Genomic DNA, 24,013 nt, shown 5'->3' on the forward strand with positions numbered 1-24,013 from the left:
ACAAGGCCAGAAATAGTAACCGGAGGGGGTCGGGCCCAAAGATAATGGCATAAACAAAATGCCACGAACCAACCAACAAGTGGCTGCCAGACAGGGACAAATAAAATACAGAGCCAGGCCAGGCCAGGTACGCCCCCTCTGGGTGGCAGTAATCGTAGTAGTGCCTACCCGATAACAGACCAAAAAACGGTAGCCCTCTCCGGTATCTGATAAGAATCGTAACTGGGTCCGAAATGGTAGCAACACAACATTAAAGAGCCACAAGGAATTGGAATTCGAATTCAAATCGGTGGTTTGATTAGCCAGAGCATACATATTAGATATCAGAGGGCTAGAGAGACCTACCAAGCTCGAATGTAGGTTGTTGTGTGTGGTGTGTATTCCATCGTGTCCACCGTATTATCACAACTGGCATATCTTCTGCGCTGCGCTGATATCTCGGCCCTCTCGACCCTCTCGACCACCTCGACCCATGTGCAAACAAACAAAAACACACAAAAAGGGGGGCGAGTGTAAATGTGAAACAGAAACGGGAGTTTTATGACCCAACTCTTATAACTCTTAACTCTTAACTCCCAACTACCAACTACCGATTCCCGATCGAACAGTGCGATATTGTTTGTCAATAAACATACGCGCCACATAATCACCCATAATAATAATAATAATATCGTTCGTTATTATTATTTTATGATCCGGCTTGGAGGGCAGCTTAATTCTAAAGAGTATCGTATTCTCTTCTCGCTTGGTCACCTTGGTCCGTGGTTAGGCGAAATGTTCTTAACTGAAGTGCTCCCATTAAGATATTTATCGGCTAGAAGGGGGTACTCCAAGCAAAGTTCTATACTGGCTTTCACGGCTGATGGATGGCTGGGCTCCGCAATGTCTTTCAAGGAGAGTGGCAGTGCTTCTTTTAAGTAGACAGAGATGTTAGATCTCAAGAATTGTATAGTCTTTCCACTCTAAGGCTATTAAGGCTTGAGAAAAGCAATCTCAAGAGGTATTTAGGGTTATAATATTGTTAGTTAGACTTTAGAGAAAGTTTAGACTGTTGTCGGGGTCACCAGTTGACTTGGTGACCTCGAAGACATTCTTCAAAGTGTATCCTCTTTGTCAGATACCCCGATTACACTATTGAAGCTTCTTAGATAGTTCTTCTAAGACTTTTAAGATAGTTTAGAGCAAGTTTGGCGATGCTCCAGATCACCTTAATGGAATGGTGACCCCGACAAAGGAAACCAAAGTGCTTCCCGCCTATCAGAAGCTTGTCAAGAGCCACCTTTTACATCGCTTCGCACCACTGTGCCGCAGAACAAACACCAGCAAGCGAAAAGCCCGATTTGGGGCGCTGCGAGCATAGTATCTTCAGTATGGTCTCCTATATCTCCCCGAATCAGTGTGTGTATATATATATTCATGGCCCGGACCGATAACTGCAGGCCAGGCAGGCAGGCAGGCAGTCAGTCAGTCAGGCAAACCAACATACAACTCCCGGGGACGGGACGAGACTCTTGCACCAATATGTAGTATGACTTTATCGATATTCTTGTGTACACTTATTGATATTTGTTTAGCTCGGTGGCCTGCCAGCCTGCCTGCCTGACTGCCTAACTGACTGCTCCGCTTTGTTTAATACCCATTTGACTTTAATAAGTGATTGTTGTGAAGCCCAGTTGGATCATTCATTCTGTCACATTACTCTGAATATAATTATTAAGTCGATGGAGTTGCATGCCACTAAGATACTAAGATATACCACTAAGGTAGTACGGACGACGATCGACTAATGCGATTGTTTGGGGCGTTGGAGTGTTAAGAGCGAGAGTGAGAGAGCTTTAGTCTCCGGGTTGGAGTAGATAGTGCGGACCCGCTCTCCGGCCGGACAGATTGCCATTAGCCCCGTTTGGACGTTTTTATGGCTTATTGAAATCGAACAGCGGCAGTCCAACTACTGCCTCCGATCCGATCCGATCCGATTCGATTCCTTCTAAAATCTTAATTATATTTGGAAACTTTGGAAAATGTAGCCAGTGCAATTAAATGGTTATAAAAATATATAAAAAATAAAAATAATATCTACCGTCGGGTTACTAATTGCTGTTCATACAAATTATAAAGTGATCGCGCATTAAAAACCAATTGGAGTGCAAATAATTCCCCCGACAAACAGTTTCATTAAATCCACAAAAAAATAAAGAAATAATAATAATTATTTCATTAAATGTGAATTCGTGCGCGTTTCTCTATTCTTTTATTTTATTTATTATTTTCTGTTCTGCCATCGGCCGGGGACTCAACCGATTTTCCATCCGATTTTGCGAGCACGCGAGGTGCCCAGGAGAATAATTATGAGCAATTATAATCCGAATGGCGGTTACTTCGAGGATTGCAGTTACTACACGAACAACGTGTACCAGCAGGACTATTGCATGCAGCCGGATTACGAGTACAACAAGCATGTCTACGAGTAAGTGAGCCCAAAAAAATCCAATTACCAGTCATGGAATTAATCTTAAATTTGGCTGTTATAAGTGCAAGTCGGTGGAATGAGATCCGACGGGGATTATTTGTCACAAATCAGCCATAACTCTTTATTTTCTCCAAGAAATTGGGAATAATTGGGATTGAAAACATGATATTTTTAACGCAATAACTATTTTAAAAATATCAAAAGTTAGTATAATAACTAATAAACAGGGTTAGGAACTTGGGAACTCCGATGGTGGAACCTGAAACCCTTTAAAAAATCTCAAAAATTAGTCATACCTCTTTATTTTCTCCGAGAAATTGGGAATAATTAAGGGTAACCAAAGAACTAAACTAAAACATGATATTTTTAACACAAGAACCCTTTTAAAAATTGCAGAACCTAGTAATAACTCTTAAAGAAGGGAAATAGTCAGGATTTTATGATGAAATCTCTTTAAAAATACCACAAATTATACATAACTCTTAATTTCCCCCAACAAAAATGGAATACTTGGAGCCACTAAGTAAACTGCTCTAAAAAATTAGATTTTTAACTCAAGAACCCCTTTAAAAATTGCAGAACTTAGTAATAACTCTTAATACCTCCAAATTAAGTACAATACTTAGTAACTCCTATGGGATGACCCTTTTTAAAAACACAATATCTCCTTAATCCCATCACACCTCTAAAAATCACCTCCAATAAAAGCCCATCCTAATCCCCAACTGAAAAAAGAAAGAAAAACAAACCCCTCTATAAGTATAATCTCCAAATCTCCAATGTCTGAAGAGGAAACAGCTTTCTTTAAAAACTTTATGAGGTCTAGCGACGTCATTGGCTCTGGCAGACGTAACAATTTTTTATTGAAAGTGGCGTCCCAGTAAAGTAAAGATTCAACAGCCATTAAATTTTCCACCAGATCACTCAAGAAAAGGCAAATAGAATTCATTCATTAAAGGCTTATCAGTCGATAGATCGAAGAGCGATATTTTTGGGGGCCTCAAGCTGCCAATCTTTCATTCACAATCGTCGCAGTTCAATGGTGGCATGAGTCTGCAGATATAAAATGGCAAAAGTGGCCAAAAGGGGGTCTCAAAAGGGATTATACGCAGTTTGGAGTGTATAGAAATGTAAGAAATGGAGTTTTTGAGGGGTTTTTAGATCATATATCTTTGATCTTAAAAGATATATTCGCGGTTGATCTAAGGAGGTTATAACTACCTCTAATAGAGTCTGTCGACTTGAATTACTCTATATATCTCTCTAATATATCTCTTTAAAAACTATATACTCTATAAGGAAGGTGCCTAAGAAACTAAAACTCCAATCAAAACTAATAAAAGTTGTATAAAGTGTGTCTCAAAAGTGATTATTACTTTATTTTATTATTTTTGTATGAAAAATAGTTTGGAAATAGAGTTTCTAAAGGCTTCTAACATCATATGTCTTTAATCTGAAGTCTCAAAAGATCTATATCTTTATTGTATCTATGAGAGAGTCTAGTAAACCTATATATTCAAAATATATATAATCTATAGCTCTATATTTATATCATATACCCCAATTTCTGAGTTTCAAAGAGGTTCTATGATAATATATCTTAAAAGATTTATATCTTGATACTCTTTTGATCTGTGGAAGTGTCTTGTAATCATTATATTATAAAAATAAATACAATACACATACCACATAGGGCAGGTGCCTTGGGAAACCGTAGACACCTGCCTGCCACCTCCACAGAGGAGGGAGTGTGTATGTGTTTGTTTCTCTATGGGATGTGTCACAATATTTCCTGGAAATCGACGAGGCAATTAAAAACAATTTGATTTGAAATCAGCTAAGAAAACAGAGGACACCGGGCCAAGAAGAGAGGCCGAAGGAAGGTGCAGGATTAACATTAAATGGCATAACATAATGAGGACTCTATTGGCGGCTACCGAACCGGATCGAAATGGGAAATCTACAGAAATTGAAATTGGAAATAAAATGAATAGAGACCTGGATAAGTCCCCTGATTTTCGCACACTTCTAAGCCAATGTTACGGCATTGTGAGTGATGGATTCGATTCCTGCGACTGACTGGATGTCCTGGCCATAAGCCGAGCCAAAAAAGGTGTCAGAAATAACCAAAAACCAAATAGAAACAATGAGTATTATTTCCAGACGACGACGGGGATTTTTCGAAAAACCAAAACACATGTTTAGTGAAATCGTTTGGAAAATCACACATGCCGAGGAACAGGGAAGAAACAGGACGAACAGGACACGAACAGGAGAAAGGTGAAAGGTTAAAGGCTGAGAAGAGGGTGAGAAAGAGAGAGAGACTTTAATTGGGTTTGCCCATAATCGTTGCATCGAACCCTCGGATTATCCTGGATAATACTGTTTGCCAAATAAAACCAATTCCCTTTTATTTGCGCTTTATGTCATGTTCTTGGTTAGATTTTCGCCTCCTCGTCTATATGGTGGATATATACTCTAGTTCATTCATAGATCTCCTCGTCTGTCGCTTCCATATGGCAGGTCCTTGTCCCGGGAAATTCCTTGCCCACCAAGTGGTAAGGACTTGAAGGACACGCTACACTTGTCCCGGCCCTGAAATATGAAGTTCGAAAAAATAATTTCATTTCAAAAAGTTACTTCCATTCCAAAAAAATAAAAAAAAGCACGCAGTCACTCAAGTTGAACGTACTTATATATATATATATATTTATATATATAGTTGTGTATATATTTGTATATAAAAATATAAAAAAAAACTAAAAGATGTAACCAAAAAAAAATGCCTGGGAATGTGTGCACATGTCTCTCTGAAGTCGATGAGCCAGGAAGTAAACAAAAGCCCAAAAAACCCGCAGGAAAAAAATGTTGTCCGACTTGTGGATGATCTAGAACGAACTACCCATCACCTACTTTATAAAAATTATAAATTATATTATTTTATTCTCTATAATACTCTCACTAACTCTTGTAGAACTTCTTTAAAACTCTTATTTTCATTAAAATACTTAGTAGGGCATTGGAAGAGTCGTATATGCCTTGGGGATTCCTTCAAATGCGTTCAATTTGCGACCCTCACTTTGCGATAATTTGTGTTTATGTTTCTTTAGCTTTTTTTTCGATTTGTGTCCCTCAAATATTAATGTCAAGTCCTGACTGAGAAACAGGGTTGTCAAGTGTTAAGAAATATTAAAAAAAAAAGCTAAAAAGGAAGTAAAAAAAGGGCGATTAGTAGAGAATAAAATAATACAAATTGTAATAAATATTTATCTCCAAAAGAGTATGGAACTCAGCTGAAATCCCTTTATTTTGCCTGGAGTCGAACCCTTGACTTAATCTAATAATTTCCTCGGCTACTTGACAACTCTGGCGGAATAGATTTCATGTTCCTGCTTCAGGAAACTGTCACCCGCCAACTAAAAGAAAAGTTTTTCACCTTTCTGCCATTTATTTATTTTTTTTTTTGTATCAGAACCCCCCCTCCGTATCTGGCTTAAACGGTGCTGTCAAAGCGACGGGCACTTGCCGGAGAACTAAAGGATGGGTCCTACAAAGTGGGGTTCTGAAAGTAGGGGGGAGTGCCATGTCAGGAACAAAAAAAAAAACGCAAAAATGGATGGCCAGAAATTGATACATTTTGCACAATTTCTGTTGCAGTTTTAGTTTTTTTGGGGAGACGGCGTGACTTTGTGACATTTAATGCCAGTTTGTCAGCTAGTTTTGTTTTGTTTTCTTGTCACAGAAAAATAAAATAAAAATAAAAATAATAATATAGAAAGTGCATCGCATGCGGGGATATAGTCTATCTATAGACTATATATAGTCTGATGCGAATGCGAAAATAACACAATGAAATTTGCATCCAAGACAGCCCGAAAGGGGTCTCCTCAAATTCCGAATATATTTTGCTTTTGATGGGCCTATAATGAAGCATGTGATTGCCTGAAGTGTCACGGACAAGAGGGAAATAATATTAAAGGGGGTCTTCCGGCACGAAATCTATCAGGAAAAGGTTTAACCCTTTTTGTGCATAAATATGAAGAGAAATTTAATATTTCTAGATAGAGTCCCAGACCAGACCACAAAAGGGCAAGTTGAATGTTTCGGAAAATATCAAATGGAATGAAATTAGGAAACAAAACAATGCCGAACAATGCCATTACACACGCTGGGCCATTCATTCAAGAATATATATTTGCAATTGATGCTGAAATAGTCCTGGCATTTGGAATAAATTGCAAATGTATCTCCGGGCCGGTGTCCAGCTGTGCCGGAGGAAGTAGGAAGTGAGCGGAGAGGAAGTGAGTCTAAACTGGTCAACTGGCCAAAAACCAAAAAAACAAAAAAAATAATAAAATAAAGTGTAAAGAAAAACGCAGTGGGACGTGTAGTGGAAAACGAGCAGGAAAGGCCCGGAAAAAAGTCGGAAAACCCATTTGTCAAGTTATGGGCGCTACTCGCACTCGCACTCGGATCCTCACAGCTGCCCAAAATGAGATACAGATACGAAATACCTATACACTCTCAGATACAGATACAGATACAGATACAATGGCGGGATGCTTGCTGGTTCTTTCATCCTTTTCAAATTGTTATTATTTTCATTTTGAATGAGGCCGTGAATGATCCAACCTCTTCTCTGAAGAGACACAAAAAAAAAAGGAAAAAAAATCGGGGAGGAAGTGCCGGAAAATTGAGGGAGGGGGCTGGAAAAAGGGCGGTTCGAAAGTAGGAAGCCATCAATCTGAGTTTTATATTTAAATTAATCCCGAAAATGATCAATTTTAGTTAAATAATCTTGGAGAAAAGAGTTTGGGAGATGAAAATGTCAAAAACGTGATTTTTTCATTTTTAACAAAAACTGTACAAAAAAAATCTTTACAAAGGCCTTAAAAATTAAAATTTTAAGTTTCATAAACTAAATGAATAAATTTTGTTTGATAAAAAATTAATTTAAATAATTTTGAATTAAAATTAAGACTGATTAAGGCTGATCTCAGACTTGAAACTCCGGAAGTAAATAGGTTTTGAATGAGAAACTCTTTTTTAAGATTCTTAAACTAAATAAATAAATTAATTTTGATAAAAAATTAATTTAAATAATTTTATATTAAAATTAAGACTGATCTAAGACTTGAAACTCCGGAAGTGTGTAGTTCTTGAATTAGAAATTCTACCTAAAGCCCCTTAAAGATATAAATTTTGTAAAATATCCTCTTCAGCCTCCCAATCTGATCAGTTTCCTTTCAATTTTGATTCACTCTAAGCCGGACTTAAGCCACTGATGGATTGCTTTTTGCCACCGAAGGGATATTGACTTTTAAATGCAAATCTTCTTGCGACTTTCGATCTTCATCCCAAAAGAGGGAAAATCCAGCCCCGAATCGGGTAGCCAGCTGTGTTTGTCAAAGGTATCTTAAAGATCCTTTTTTTCCTTTGGGTTGGGCGGCCTCTGCCACGCCTCTCTCGGTTACATCATCGTTTTGCGAAAGAGAACAAACAAATTGCCCAAAATCAATAGTGCATCTACAAGATACAAGATCACGCCAGACAACAACTGACCAGAGGATAGGAAAAGAGGGGTATATTGGGCCCAAAAGGTACAAATAGGTGAACAAGGCACTTCCGGCAAATCACTTCCGCACATCGAATCAGAGACCCAAAATTGTCATGGCCTCAATAAACACTGAGAGAAATAGGAGTAAAGAGGTGGTAGAATCACTTTTTGGGAGGAACTTCTAACAGAAAAGTTCTACAAACTAAGAAAGAGAGTCTGTAGTAGTTTTTTCTCACAAAATACTATCTATAGTAGCCCTAACTTTCCCTCAGTGCCTTGTAAGTAGACTCTCTATATATAGTGATCCTCTACAAGTCCAGTCCATCTAGTAACCAAGATTTTGGAAGGGGAGTGGGTCAAATAGGCGGCAGAACCGGAAGGTAAATTAAAATGGATGACAATGGGATGAGCGTGAAGAGCGAGGGGCTGAAGCCAAACGAGCATTGAATGGATAATAGATGTCTAAGTGTATATGTGTGTTTCAGAGTGTGTGTGTTGTGTATCTGTGTGAATGAAGTGGAGAGAGTGTGTGGCACGCTGCTTGAGGCTTCGGAGGCAACATGGCCGCCTAATTGTATCTGAGGGACGAGAGTTAAAGCAAACACCTTTTTGCCAAAATCGAATTCGAAATAGAGGTCCTGATTTTTCACGGCTATCCTTGCTGGATATCCTTGCCAGCCTTGCAGGATGTGTGGCAAACGAGGCGTTTAATTGGGGTTGTTATAACGCCATGGAATCAAAAAAGGACACCCCTCCTGCCTAACTGCCTTCCTGCCTCCTGCCTCCTGTTGCCTGAAATTCCTTTATTATTATTTTATTTTTATTTTTTTTTGTCGCTTTGAAAAGCCATGAGGATTGTCGCGCGGTTACTGTGCGATTAACAAGGACAATTTGTGACATTCAACATATTTTATTGCATTCGTATTTGAATGGGGGTAACCCCTAACAGATCGGGCTACGGTTACAACAGATGCCTTTTGGCCCAATCACATTGTCACACTCCAAAATTAGTTACTCCAACTGACAGCTGCTGGTCCTCAATGGGAAGTGGATAGATAGTCCTTCTCTGCAGGACAAAATTTTATGCAATTTTGTGGTTAGAGGTTTGAGGAGTTTAAGGAGAGGTTCTTCTATAAAGGATATTTACTTTAAAGTCTGGAAAGTAAGAGGTTTCAAGAGGAAATAGTCTAGTAGTTTTAGGATCTGTAGAGTAGTTGATTAAAATAATCATAATTCTTCTCCAAAACTCATCTCTTTTTTCTCCCAAAAAGACCTTAAAAAGATGTACTCCTTTAGCAGGCATTTATTTCCTTAAATAAACCCCTTTTTTCTCAACTAATCCCCCCCCTTTTATTGAAATGCAAATAACAAGATTGGAAACTAATTCTCTCTCCAAAAAAAAAATAAATAAATAATAAAAACAAAACTCAGACAGACAAACAGGCAGACAGTAGGAGATAAGGACGAAGGACATTAGGGACGAGAGCTCTACTTAGAGTCCAAAACAAAGTAGTTTGAAGTGCTAAAGGAGCTGGAAAAAAAATAACAAACAAACAAAAAAGTATCTGAAAAATAAATAAATAAAAAATATGGAAATGAAAACAAACTAGTTTTCTGGGCGAGAATCGAATTGAATTTGTTTGTAATTTGAATGCCTGAAAGTGCAGATACAATCCATGAGATACATTAGTTGTTATTGTAGTTATTGTTGTTGTTGTTGTTGTTGTGGCTGGCTACTTAAACTTCCTGCGGAAGCTAAGCTACAGCAACAACATTTTACATTGTTATTAAATGCAACATCATCATTAAGTCCATAACAATGGAAGATACCAAGCCCTCGCCTACAGAGAGTTTACAATAAAAGATACAAAGATACAGATACACAGATACAGATACAAATATACACATACACCTAAAGATACCCCGACAGCTACAGATACTTAGCTACAATTACAAAAACCAATGGAAAATGGGCGTGCGCACAAAAGGGAAATTTCCCTAATAGTCCTTTCCTAAGGGTAGAAAAATATCCCAAACATGCCTAGCTCTATCGCCCTCTCGCTTCCGCACTGCCGCCATTGGTCCCCGTCGGCCATGACGCGCCCCCTTGTGGCAGCGACGCTGACAGAGACTGTGGCAGTGGCAGTAGTGCCACCCCATTTACCCCGACCCCCAGAATTTCCCTTCTGGGTGAAGTCCCAGACCCCGAAAGGTCCATTCTCGTACAAGGTTCGATGGTGTGAACGTCATGAGCGAGTGTGGAGTGCCCACTCTGGTGGTGAGGAGCGCTGCTGCGGAAAGGATATGCCCTCAAAAGGACACTCCACACACTGGGGCGTATACATAATGTATAGAAAACACCATACATATATCCTTTTATCCTTGTATGTAAATGGCAACTTTTCCCTTCCTCTTTTTTTTTTTCAATTGCTTCCTGGGAACAGGAACGCCCTTCAGGATCACAATGGTAGCCCCCCAAGTTAGTTTAATGTTCGTGTTGATTATGTACTCTCTCCTCCACATATATTCCACTCGGGGTGTGTCCTTATGGGGCGCAGGACCTCCTTCTCCCCCGCCTAGAGGAGTGAGGGAGTAGCCCCCATGTATTGGCATGTGAAGGATCTGAGCTAATCATGGGTTAGCTTATGAAATCGAAAATCAAATCCTTGTATATAAGGGCTCTACTTTAGGCGCCCAAGTGCTCTATAACAGTTCCCTGGCACGCAAGGAACCAGGACTCGCAAGGAAGAGAGCACACAAGTGAATATGAATATGAATTTGGGAATAAACAAAAGTATATATGATATATCCCATAACCATGGACACGCAATGGAGGGCTTTAATGTTTTAAGAGACGGTTTCGAAGGTACTTTGCTTTAGGATTGGGGGTTTCTTTATAAAGATTACTCATATTTAGGATCAATAGATGATATTAGTATTATTTTTAGGGAATAATTTCCATTTTGAAGTAAAGAAACTTACTTTCTAACTAGAGTCTAGGACATAGTCTAGTAACTAAGAAGGTAAAAGGTATAGAAGAGCTAACGGACAGACGGACACGCGGACAGGGCTTACATGTTATGTATTGAATATAGTATTAGTAGTTAGTATAGTTACTAGTAATAGTATATACTAGTTACTAGTGGTTTTTTAAGAAAAATAGACTGGAAATAATATTCCTAGTCTAGGAAATAAGAAGGAAAATGTACAAAACAAGTAGCGGACAGACGGACACACGGACAGGGCTAAGTTCGTAATGTTATATTCGAAATATAGTAGCCCTTATCTTGAACTGAAAATGAAAATAATTATAAAAAGGCAAATGGAATATGGAATCTACAGTCTGGAAGTAGAACTAAGAAGAAAAATCTATTAAAAAGCTAGCGGACAAAAGGACACGCGGACAGGGCTTACTTGTTATATTTTTTGAATAGAGTAGCTGGAACTAATATGGAACTAAAAGTGAAGAGGTTTAGAAAAGCAAATTGAATATAGTAGGCCCCATAATCTGGGAACTAGGAATGAAAATCTATATAAAATTACAGGGACAAACTGACAGACGGACACGCGGACAGGGCTTATACTAAGAGTTCTCTGATTTCTCACTTGAAAAAGGACTTAAAAGTAAAGCTATATTGTAAAGCTTGCTAAAAAAAATAAAATAAAATATAAAAAGCTTAAAAACAAACATTATAAACTATTAAAATTGTTAATCAATTATTATTATTATTAAAAATAATAATTATTGAAGAAAAAGCAAACTTTAAAGAGACTCTTCCCGCTCTACCTTTCTGATTGCCGAGAGGAAAGTAATGCCCGATGCGATGATAACTCCATTGAGGGTTATGGCCTTCACTTCCCACACATAAACACATGTCCTGGCTGGGTCCTGATCTTAGTCCTGCTACTATGACATGGCTGCAAAAATAAAAAAAAAGAAAAAGAAACCCCGGACACACCCAGGAGTAGGTCGGCTCAGTTGTCGGGCTCAGATGATAATGATAAATACAATATAATGACACGGCGACTGTTGACAGCATCAAGTGTAGGGAGTGGGGGGGGTGGTAGGAGGGAGTGAGAGGATGTCCTGCCAGAGGGAGTCAGAGAATCCTGGAGAATCATAGTCCCACAAAAAAAAAAAAAAAAAAAGTAGAGTAGGTGCTTTTCCCAAAAATCCTAAAGGAGTATCCAAAGAGATACCACTACTAGTACCAGAGGCCATAGCCTCTCTCGCTCAAGTGCCACTCGTCCTGTGGCAGGAGCTAGCTAGTGCAAGGGAGCAAGGACGAGAGCCTGGCAAGGACATGCGGCTATCTCGTTCTAGCAACGAATGGTGGTTGCTGGAGCGCCGGTAGAGCTGGCTGACTGGCTCGAATGGTGGTTGAATGGGCCACTCATATTGTTGCCGTGTATCCTTGTTGAAAAGGACATGAGAAGCCACTTAGCGCGCCCAACAAAGCCGAGAGTCTCTCCAGTCCAGTGTCTCTCAGCTCCTCTATATGTGTGTGTCAGTGTGTGTGTGTGTGTGTGTTTGTATCTTTGTATCTGTGTTATATACATCCAATGGCCTGAGGGATGCAGATGCAGATACTTTTGACTCTCCGCCTCTATAGGAGTTAGTGTGTTAGTGTGTGTGGTTTTTGGTACTTTTCTGCTGTTGGCCGACTTGGTCTCGTGTCGAGTTCTTGATGCCTCGTTAGTTGTTGATGACACTTCAGTTTGGAATGTTTAGAGTGCGCTCCGATCCGTGCCAGATTCCAAAAAAAAAATAAAAAAAATATAGAATTTAAAAACAAAACACCAAGTGACCCCCTGAACTATGACACCGGACCACTGCTAGACTCTAGACTTCTGTTCCAAGGATACTCCCAGTGACTGTGTGACTCTTTCTATATATTTTTTTTAAAGTGTAATCACCAAAAACCCTTAATTTTAAATCAAAAATTATAAAAAATATAAAAAAGAAAATCCTTCAAAGTGGCGGAAAAACGGAAAAGTCCGCCCACGCCGCCGCCAGTGCCGCCGCAGCGTCGAAAATCAAATTCCGGATCTCCACCGCCGCCTCCGGCGCCAAATCCGGCATCCGGCAGCGAGATGACCAGTTCCGGATCCTTGGAAAGGACACCCACGAAGCGGGAGCGGGGTGAGAGGGAGAGAGAACGCGAAAGGGACAATAGCAGCGGACTGGGAAGCGCCGGCAGCTTGCCCGCCTCGCCCCAAAGCGCCATCACCGTGAGTCCTGCCTCCCCGGCCACGCCCACCACACCGAAACGCCCACTACGCACCTCCACTCCTTCTCTGGAACGCGAGAGGGAGCGAGAGAGTCAACGGGAAAAGGAGAAGGAGCGAGAGAGGGAGCGAGAAAGGGATCAGGATCGTGAGGATCGGGATAGATCCGCCAAAGTCTTCAGCACCGCCAGCACCACCGTGCCCACTAACACGAATCCCTCCTCCGGACTGGCGCCCGAGCATCTGCGCATCCCGACGGGAGCCGCCGCCTTCAGCGGCTTCCCAGGACTCCACAGCATGAGCAGCCTGATGGTGCCCTCCTCGGCGGCGGTGGCGGCGGCGGCGGCAGCCCCCTTCCTGCCCTGGTCGCCCATACTGCTGCCGCCGTGGAGCCACGCCCTCCTGCCAGCCGCCTTCTATCCGGCGGCCTTGAGAAATGCTCTGCCCGGGTAAGAAATGGATATTTTGGCGGTTTTTTTTTTTTATCTATCTTTTAAGTTTAAAAAAAGGGTTTTTTTATTATACTTTTACTTGAAAGGGTTAAAAGGAGTTATCCTTTGAAGTATTATCTTTAAGGTTCTATGGGAACTAGACTTTGTCTAGTTTTTTTAACAATTCTGAATATATTCTACTTTTTTAAACACTTTTTATTTGAAAAATTTTCAATATTTTGAGTAAAAAGTGTCAAGATCTGGTTGGGAAGGAAGGACTGGATGGGAAGGATAATGGCTGCCCTTTAGAAGGAGTAACAATACTTATCCTTATCGTTATCCTATCAAGGATCAAAACTACTACTACTAAGTTTTCTAAAGAAATTATATATATTTTCGAACTATATATAGGGAATAACTGAAACCCCTTCCAAAAGTTCAAAAGATTAGAATATTAGAACCCACTTTTCTTATAATTCTGATAGCTGATAATTCTGATATCAAATACAGCTCTTCCTTCAAAGGTTAAAATCGTACAGGACTATAATTATATCCTTTTTTATAAAATCCCTCATCAAATGATAAAAAACCCTACACTCTCTTCCCAAAAATCTCCCTATTCCCACTCAGTATCTTCAAGAAACAAAAATCTGTAGAATCACCAGCCTCCAAGATCGCCTTAGATCCTTGTTAAGCTGCTCCTGGCCCTCGGCTAAGCTCCTGTCCAGAATCAGAATCGGCATCATCATCACACCCCTGCCCAGCCCCGGGGCTCTGTATTAGTTTAGTTCCTAGTCCTGATAGTCCTGCTAGTCCTGCTAGTCCTGCTGGTCCTGAGGCAGATCTAGTGCTGAAACCACTAATGGACTTGTCCGGCTAATCCCGGCGGGAGGCCACTTGCCAAATTAGTTAAATCCCCGATAGCGAGATGGCAGGATAACAGGATGGCAGTCTAGTGTAGTCTAGTCCTGACAGGACGTAATTCCCCCGTAGCAAGTACTCAAGGTCCTGGGCTGTGTGTTTTGTGGCGATTGGGAAATTCTATCCTGCGGTGTCCTGCAGGCTTAGAAATTCCCGACTGGCCAGAAACGAGGGAAACCCCCATCGCCCAGGAACATGTGTGCAGCAGACTCTGACTCGCACAGGACATCTGAAGGATCTTTTGCAGATATTCTGGCGTCACACTGTCTGGCCAAAGAAGGGAATTCCGCACAGGACAACGGGGAATGCCCGGTCTTGTCCACTGTGTCCTGTGTACCGTGTCCTGTGTGTCTGATATCCTGGCGTGGGAATTTCTCAAGACGAGAGTTGGGAAAACTCGAGGTGGAAAAACCGGAAGCGATCTTCAGGAGAGACAAGAAGGACTTGCGCCAACACATGTGCCAGGCAGTGCCAGACCTGTTTCGACCTGCCACCTGACCCTAGCAAGGACCCTCGCCCTGACCCTCACTGACCCTCAGCAGGTAGAGGACCAGAGACCGATTTGCGTTTTTAATTGCTGATGGATGATGGCATTAGAGTGGGAGGACTAGGTGTCGATAATCCTGCGATTTGTCCTGCTTTTAATCAAAGTTAATTCCGCTTCTTGGGCTATGGATCTTAGCATATCCTGGCATATCCTTTTTGCCACCTAGACCAGAGACCTCCTTGGCGAGGGGCAAGTGCGAAAATCTCATGAAAGTCAGAGCGCGGCAGGTAGCTGGTCTTCTCTCCTTTGTGGCGAGGACACCTCCTTTGTTGCATCTTCCGGCCATTCATGAGATCCTGCACCGGATGTAGCAACTGCCAGGACAATAGAACAGCGACTCATATCCTTTTTTTGCCTTGTAATTAATCATGTAGAGCTGGGAGAGGGACTAGTTGGCAACTCTTCCAATCGAAGTAGCCTTTTTGGGAAGAGTCTCCTCCCAGCGAGTGGCTTTTTTTTTGGGGATAAAGAAAAGAGAAAGCAATACTAACGTGTATCCTTTGTCCTTGCAGCCTGTTCGACGCCAAGGTGCCGTCCTCACAACGCTCCGGCTTCCACATATCGGACATCCTCAACCTGGAGGGCTCCGAGCTGAAGAACGCGGCCGCCGCCGCCGCTGCCGCCGCCCACCATCACGGCAGCGATCTGAGCCACCACCTCCCGCACCACCTGCCTCACCACCCCCACCACCATGCCGCAGCGGCAGCCGTGGCGGCGGCGGCGTCAGCGGGCGAGTCGGCAGGCCATGCCACGCCCTCGGCCCTGTCGCCCACGCCAGCAGGAGGATCGACGGCTGGCTCTGCGACGGGGACAGGAGCGGGAGCTGGAGCAGGAGCCGGAGGAGCTGGGGAGGATCATCATCCAGGATCGGTGGAGCATCACACCACCGAGCATCATGCCCCGCCGCAGCAGCATCCGCACCACCCCCACCAGCAGCACCAGCACCTGCAGCACCACCAGGGCCAGCCACCATCCCAAGGACAAGGCCAGCATCCGCACCACCAGCAGGCGGTGGCGCCACTCCCCCTGCCCCATCATCAGGGGGTAGGGGCGGGCGGTGATGTCAGCCACGCCCATCATGCCGCTGCCGCCCAACTCCTGGCCAGCCACAATGCAGCCGCTGCAGCGGCAGTGGCCGCCGGGCAGTATCTTCCGAATCTGCCGAAGAGCTTCGCGGGGAGCTTCCAGGACGAGATGTCCTCGTACCACCACATGGCCCAGACGATGCTGCAGCACTCGGGGCGGAATGCCTGGATTAAAGAGAACGAGATATACGGTAGGTCCTTGCTCCTCTATCCAATCTATATATCTGAGTCGTCCTTTGAAGGACTCATGTCCTTTAGAATCGAATGCATTTAACCCCCGATTAGTCCTTAGTCCTGTCTGAAATAAAAAACAAAAACATAATTGCCAGCCACTCGGGCGGTCAGTGGAGCGAGCGATGAGGCAGCTGTGTTTGCATAGTCCTGCGAGTAGTCCTTGCAGTCCTGCAGGATACAGGATTCAGGTGCTACAAAGCCCACACCCCTACTGCCTTTTTTTAGAGGGCTGGGGCAGACCGTCGCTCCCCTCTCTCTCCCATAATCTTGACTAATAGTCCTGTATGGGCTTCACACTTCAGGATTAGTCCTTGTGCTGTTGTCCTTTCTGTTTGGCAAAAAAAAAGAAAAAAGGATAGTCAATCGCTTCGATCGATTCCTTGTTGTTGCAACCCAAACACTCGGCTCGTCCTGGAAATTTATGGCACGCACTTCCGCCTCGTCCTTCTGCATATCCTTTTTTTTCTCCTTTTTTTTTATTATAATTGGCGTTATTTTTTTTTTTTGGGAATTTTCACAGCTGTGAGAGTTCCTTTTGATTATATTAAGTTATTAATTTGTTGAGTTGTCATGGCGAGGACTTCACTTTAGTTTAGTTTACTTGCGTTTAGTCCTTTTTGCCGGGGAATCCGGCGAATAATATCCTTGCAGGCCACGCCCTGCGATTAATCATCATCAAAAATCAAAAGTGGGCGACAACGGTGGCTCCGATGGCCCATTCATGGGCTGGACTTGGAGGGGTGTTGTTGAGGTTTGGCTTTTGTGAGTCCTGCGGGCAGAGTCCTGTGGGCAGAAAGGACTACAGGACTACAGGAAGGTCAGCAGTCAGAAAATCAATGTCCTTCCGATCAGGTAGAATAACTGAACATGTCCCGGGAATCCTTCTAATTGACGTTATTAGCCAGCCAGACCCATGTCGCCTCTGTGGTCCATCCGAGGTAGTAGGTCCTGTGTCCTGGCTCTAGGGGTGTGTTTCCCTCTTCCTCGGGGTGGGGGGTAGGGGTCTTTGTTGTAGTATTACTAACAAGGGATGGTCTGACACCAATAATGTACATACATCTGGCATTTGGCCACAGCCTCATGTCGCGCCTAATCCAATTTGCAGTCTCCCCCTCCTCTGAATCTCATATTTTTTTGCCCGATCATTCATAGATCCTTGCCAGGGAAGGGAGGGAGGTCCTGAGAGAGAGAGAGAGGGGTGTGTCGGTGCATTAATTTATGTCCAACACATCACAGTCACAAAAAATAACAGAAATTAAATAAAACACAAAAAGGCATTTCAATTGCTGACAAATTCCCACCCAGCACCCGGCCAGCAGCGTCCTTTGTGTCCTTGATCCTTGATCGGCTCCGTATGGCCTTGCAAGGACAAAAAAGGGATATTGCTAAAAATTGATCTAGGAAACCAAAAGGGGCTACCATTTTGTTTTGTTTGGCAATTAGGGTTACAAAATGGCGTTTTTTTTTATTTAAAAAGTATTTCGTTTGTTTTTATTTTATAAGACAGTAGTTACAAGGGAGAAAAGGGATATTTTTGAAAAAGAAAGGGGAATTATAAAAAGTTACTTCAAAAGTAAAATTAGAGTGTTTATATTAAAAGTTTTCTTATTTTTAAGTCTTTTTTTAGTGTAACTTCATAAACAAAAATTCCCAAAAATTATGTTAAAAAAAAGGGATATTTTTAAAAAAGAAAGGTGAATTTTGAGGATTATTACTTAAAAGGACTCGAACTCTATTTATTTTTGGAGTTTCTCTATCTTTAAACCTTTTTTTTAAATAGTAATCCCTTAAAAAAGGACTTATTGTGTTTTTAATTAAAAAACATGTTCAAAAACAGGGAAATTTTTGAAAAATTAAGGGAAATAGTAAAAAATAAGACTTAAAAAAGAAAAACTGTATATAATTTTAGAGTTTCTTTATTTTTCAAAACTTTTCTAACCAAGAAACCTTTTGTTTTTGAACTCTCCAGGCAACCAACAGCCCGCCAGCCCCGACAGCACCTCCCCAGTGACCTCGGAGGTGTCCTACACCTACATCGGATCCAACTGCCAGACCTCGCCGGCCCTCTCCGGGGACTACAAGTCCTACAGCCGGTCGGCGGACAGCGACGCCCTCTCCGTGGGCGATGCCCTCAACTCGATGCACGGCCCGCCCGGCGGAGCTTCGGCCGCCGGAGGTCCTTCTGCCGCCCATCTCCTCCACAATAACAACAACAATACAACAAACAACAACAACAATAGCCTGAAACACGACGGGATGAATGGTGGAGGAGGAGGAGGAGGAAGCAGCAACCACGATGATAGTTTGAACGAGGATGGGATCGAGGAGGATATCGATGATGTGGACGATCCGGACGGAAGTGGAGGAGGAGGTGGTGGCTCCGGGGACGGAATGCCGAATAAGAAGCGGAAGCGCCGAGTCCTCTTCACCAAAGCTCAGACATACGAGCTGGAGCGGCGATTCCGGCAGCAGCGATACTTGAGCGCCCCGGAACGGGAGCACCTGGCCAGCCTGATCCGGCTGACGCCCACCCAGGTGAAGATCTGGTTCCAGAACCATCGCTACAAGACCAAGCGGGCCCAGAACGAGAAGGGCTACGAAGGACATCCCGGGCTGTTGCACGGCCATGCCACCCATCCCCATCATCCGTCGGCCCTGCCCTCGCCCCGCCGCGTGGCCGTGCCGGTGCTGGTCCGGAACGGTAAGCCCTGCCTGGGCGATCCCACCTCCAAGCTGGGACCGGACTGTGTCTCCTCGGCGACGGCCACCGCCATGCAGAACGCGGCCGCTGCCCACCACCTGGTGGCGCTGAATGGGGCGGCCGCCTATCAGCATGCCGCCGCCGCTGCCGCCGGCCTCCATGCCCACGCCCATGGAATGGCCCACGCCCATGCCCAGCACGCCCACGCCCAGGCGCGCTGGTGGCCCTAATATTGTTAGTAGGGGCCTGGCGCCACTCGAATAGCTAAAAAAAAAAAACAAACACCAATGGGTTAAATGCAATATTGAAAAGAAAAATATATATCTGGAGGGGAGTAGGAGAAGTATCGGGTTTTAAGAAGAAGTTACAAAATAATAATACACAAGATGAAGCCAAAAAAAATATAAAAAAACTAAAACTTAGAGCACAACTAGTTGGTAGCTGACACATTCCTGTAAATAGGTTAGCGAGGACATCTTCCATACGAAGTATGACCCAAAAAAAAAATAATAATAGCCAGTAACTGAAAACTTAGTCAGGGGTTTTAAAAATTCAAAAAAATAAAAAAAAGACAGGACGACAAGGAGGGGAGTTCCAAAAACCCAAATTTCAAAAGCAATACTTCCAAGAGAGAGGGTTTCTGGGAGAAGACCTTCCTTCCAACTTCAGTCGTTTCTTGTCGAGATTCCCCCCCCCCCAAAAAAAAAACTAAAAACTTAATAATCTTAACTAACTAGCCATTCCTTTTTTTTATTTTTTTTTTCATAGTCCTAAGATCATTAACTAAAAAATTGTAAATATTCAAAAAAAAAAGAAATCAACTTAAAGGCAATGCAACTTAAACTGTACTATATTATATAACTTAAAAAAAAAAAACAAAAAAGCAACAACATCAAGCATAATTAGTGTTCAAATTTTTTAGAAAGAATTTAATAACAAATACCATTTTTTTTTCTATTAATAATAATAATAATAATATATTAAAACATAATTGTAGACATTTAGTTGTAACTATTTTTTTTTTGTGAGTGTGCGTGTGTAGCGAGTAATTGAAAACAAAACTCTTTGAATTTATAGTCAGTAATGAGTTCGTAAATGTTAACAACAAAAAATAAATTAAAAAAGGACTAAGGACGAAGGAAATGCGACTGACAAGACCGACAGCCAAGCAACACAGAAACAAACGAAGAAAAAAAAACTGCAAAAAATACATTTTAGAAATTTAATAAAAACCATTTACAAAATATTAAAAAAAAAATGAATGCATTTTGAATTTGAATCAAACATACCGTGTTTGAACCCCTTTTGCACTTTTATGATCCCCCAACCCTATAAACCTGCTGGACAGACCATAAATACGGTCTTGATTATGGTTGTTAGCTACCGTTCTACGATTGGCATCGTAATCCATCCGCCTGGCATGGTTCGCTCCTGATTACGACCACCAAACCACCAAAACAATATTTCCCCTCCCATAAAGCCAAGCCAGTTGGGTCTCCGATAAGGTGCTACCCCGAAAAAAAGTGGACAAATGGTTGGTGTTTTGGTGTTTTGGTCGTGTGTCTCGAATATAATTATACCCGGTACTCGAGGGCAGTCATATTTCTTATTGTCTTTGCGATTTCGGGGGCTTGGAGGAAGTGGACGGACATCGGAAGGGAATTTAATCAATATGGGATTATCTAGCATTATATTATGGTACTTTTCACACGGACAAGGCTATATCTCAGCTCCCTCTCTTGAGCGGACAAGCATAATCTTTTAAAATACCACCAGAGTTATGAAAAAGGGATAATCAATTGGGGATTATCTGGAATATATTCATTTTACTGCTTAACTTTCTTTTGGGCATCGAAGAAACGATATACGAACAAGGATATATCTCTCTATACCTCTCCCTCTCTTGAGCGGACAAGCAAAATCTTTCAACATACTACCAGAGTTATGAAAAAGGGATAATCAATTGGGGATTATCTAAAATAAATACATTTAAGGGTTCAACTTTCAGTGAGAATTGTGGAAAATGCAAAAAAGGAATATGAAAAAGGTAATATATCAGCTCCCTCTCTTAAGCGGACAAGCATAATCTACCAAAATACTAATAGAACTTCAGAAAAAAAACAATCAATTAAGGATTAACTAAATTTTATGCATTTTATAGTTAAACTCTCAGTTTAAACTGCCAAACAGACATAAATCCAAAATTATATATCCACTCCCTCTCTTGAGCGGACAAACATTATCCCCCTACTCCAGAGCACTCTCTGTCTGCCTGTCAGCCTCGATTTGGATCCGATTATATATAATATAATATTATTCCTACGGACAATACGGACACTGGACTGATTCGGGTGACACATTTGGCAAATAAACAACTCGAAGTCAAGTAGAGGCGCTGGAGTGGAGTATCTCATAAAATGGAACGAGTGCTATTCTAATAAACGACAAATTAAATTACTCATCAATGGAATACTGGCACTTGGATCGAACGGATCGAGTGGAGCCACATGCCCACTAACAAACGAGAAATAGAATATTAAATAAAATAAATAATTGTGAGGGAGTGAACTCCAATTCCAATTCGTATTTAACTCAATTTTTTACACACAAGTCATAAAAAACAAAACGATTGCACTTGAAGTGCCCACTGCCATAAATAGTGCCCCTGCATACGCGCTCTAAACGTTGTTTGCCACTCTGCTTAATTATACTTTTATGATCATGGCTTCTACTACATAACTTGTATGCCATATAGATCCATCTCAATTACTGACCAGGGGAATAATGGAAAAGGTTCTCTAATCACTGGGGGTCCCAATCATGAGAATCATGAGGAACGGTCATGATTGGCACTTGACCAAAATTTAAGTACCAATTGGGGCCCAAACTATAGAGATTAATCTAAACTAATTAGGTTTACTGCCAAGTTATAAAGAGTTCTGGACTCAATAGATCATCAGATTTAGGATCAACAGAGGAGGAGCCATCAGGAATCTATTCTCTAGATCTAGATATCTATCTAGAACCCCCTAAATTCTATAAATATCACTTTATGATCGTAAACCCCATCCAAAAATCGTAGCACGCAATGGCCCTTGGGCAGCAAATTACCAGAAGTACATAATTGCTGCACCCGTTTATGGGCCACTACCCACTCCCCCAATAATAGACCGCTTGAATGGCAATATGGCCATAAAGTAATCGATTAGCCAGTCCACAATCCGGCGGAGGTAGTATCCGGGGGGCTATGGAGTGTGGGAGTGTCCAGGTACTGAACTGAAATCCAGGTACACCCCGTAATCGCCTTCTAATCATTTGCATACCCGTATCGCTCGGATCGGATCGGATCGTACAGGATGTTGATTATGCCAATGCGAGTATATATATTCCAAGATATATATGTATAATTATGGGTGTTTTTTGGTATAATACGCAAACGGGTATATGGCCCAGTGAGTACATTTCAATACAATTCAATAATCTAGATTAGAGAGTGGTACAAATGGAATGGTGGCACTTGGAGAAAAAGTGCGGACTATACTATAATGAGGGAGGGTTCTTTAAGATTTATCTTTTAAAAATTTAAACTATATGGTTCTGAAACTTTGGGGATTTAATCCTCAGACATATCTATCTCAAAAAAAAGGGTATTATTTTAAAGTTTTTACTCGAATATGAGGGAAGATTTTCTATAAGTTATATCTTCTAAAAACTTCAAGATATTCTGCTGAAACTTTAAAAACTTATTCCTTAGACATCCCATTTCCTTATAAAGAAAGAGAAAATATAGGTATTTCTACTTTACTATCATTAGAGATGGTTCTATAAGTTATATTTTTTCAGAACTTGAAGATATCTTATTGAAACTTTGTTATTTCATTCCTTAGACATCCCTCTCTCTAATAAAAATAAGAAAAAAAACACAACCTTAAAGATCAATCCTCAAACAAATCTTTCCCTAATAAAGCTACTTAGTTTTTCTTCCCGTGTAGCATCTATGGCACAATCGTGAAATAAACTAATAATATTTCCAGCACCTCCGATTCCGCCTCCGATAAGCCGCCTTCGACTATTCAACTATTTGGACTGTTGGACAACCGGCGACGCTTACACGCTGCGCCAAGCTGATTGCCAGCCCCAGTCCCTCAAAGAAACCCAATTTCTTGGGGGGCTCGGTATCAGCGATATGTCTCACAACTGCTGGACAGTTAGATCGTTGGCCAGTTGGCCAGTCGGCCAGTCAGACCCCAAAACATTTCGATCCGATCCATTTAGGGGGGGGCATGCAAGACCGTCATGTCAAGTGCAAACGTGCCGCTTATCTGGGGGACTGTTAACACGGCCCCAAAGGGATTTATTCGAATGGGTTCTCTACTTGAGAGTTGGAATATAATTTCGATGGAAATTATGAGAGTTTAAAGGGTATATTACGACAGGATTACAGATAGGACTAGTCCTCTAAAAAGATCAAAATAATTATAAAAAAAAATAATAAAACCTCTCTCCTATAGATTATAGAAAATAATTAAATAGGGGTTTTTCCACTAGCCAGTTCTTATTTATTCACCGTGACTAGTCTTATATTTGCTTTAAAAAAATAAAAATAAAATGTAAAAGGCATACAAAAGACAGTGCTCTGTTTACGAAGCTCTTTGGACGCTCTTTGGAATCGGGGTAATGGGAACAAGGCAGTTATACTCCGATTTCGAATCCGATTTCCAATTCCGATTCCGGCGCCCCGAAGGCACTTGTCATTGGGCACTCGACCCATGGCGATTTCCGAATGTTCTGACTCGAATCGGACTCGAATCCCCCAACCCCATCCCCAACCACCTCAA

The 24,013-nt window shown here is 41.8% G+C and overlaps 1 protein-coding gene across 2 annotated transcripts; it reads left to right on the top strand.

Moving 5' to 3' along the window:
- The first annotated feature begins 1,641 nt into the window (after positions 1 to 1,641).
- On the top strand, positions 1,642 to 19,868 carry LOC6504767 (homeobox protein vnd). 2 transcript variants are annotated; one of them, XM_032453172.2, is made up of 3 exons: positions 1,642 to 2,467; positions 15,668 to 16,431; positions 18,444 to 19,868. In XM_032453172.2, exons 1-3 carry the CDS (start codon positions 2,349 to 2,351, stop codon positions 19,403 to 19,405), a joined length of 1,845 nt encoding a protein of 614 aa, XP_032309063.1. In that variant the 5' UTR covers positions 1,642 to 2,348; the 3' UTR covers positions 19,406 to 19,868. The 2 variants fall into 2 exon arrangements, with proteins under 2 accessions (XP_032309063.1, XP_032309064.1); XM_032453173.2 differs by lacking the exon at positions 1,642 to 2,467 and adding an exon at positions 12,450 to 13,705.
- Positions 19,869 to 24,013: the final 4,145 nt, after the last annotated feature.

This window comes from Drosophila ananassae, chromosome XL (genome assembly GCF_017639315.1).
Source record: "Drosophila ananassae strain 14024-0371.13 chromosome XL, ASM1763931v2, whole genome shotgun sequence".
In the NCBI taxonomy this organism is placed as follows: Eukaryota; Metazoa; Arthropoda; class Insecta; order Diptera; family Drosophilidae; genus Drosophila; species Drosophila ananassae.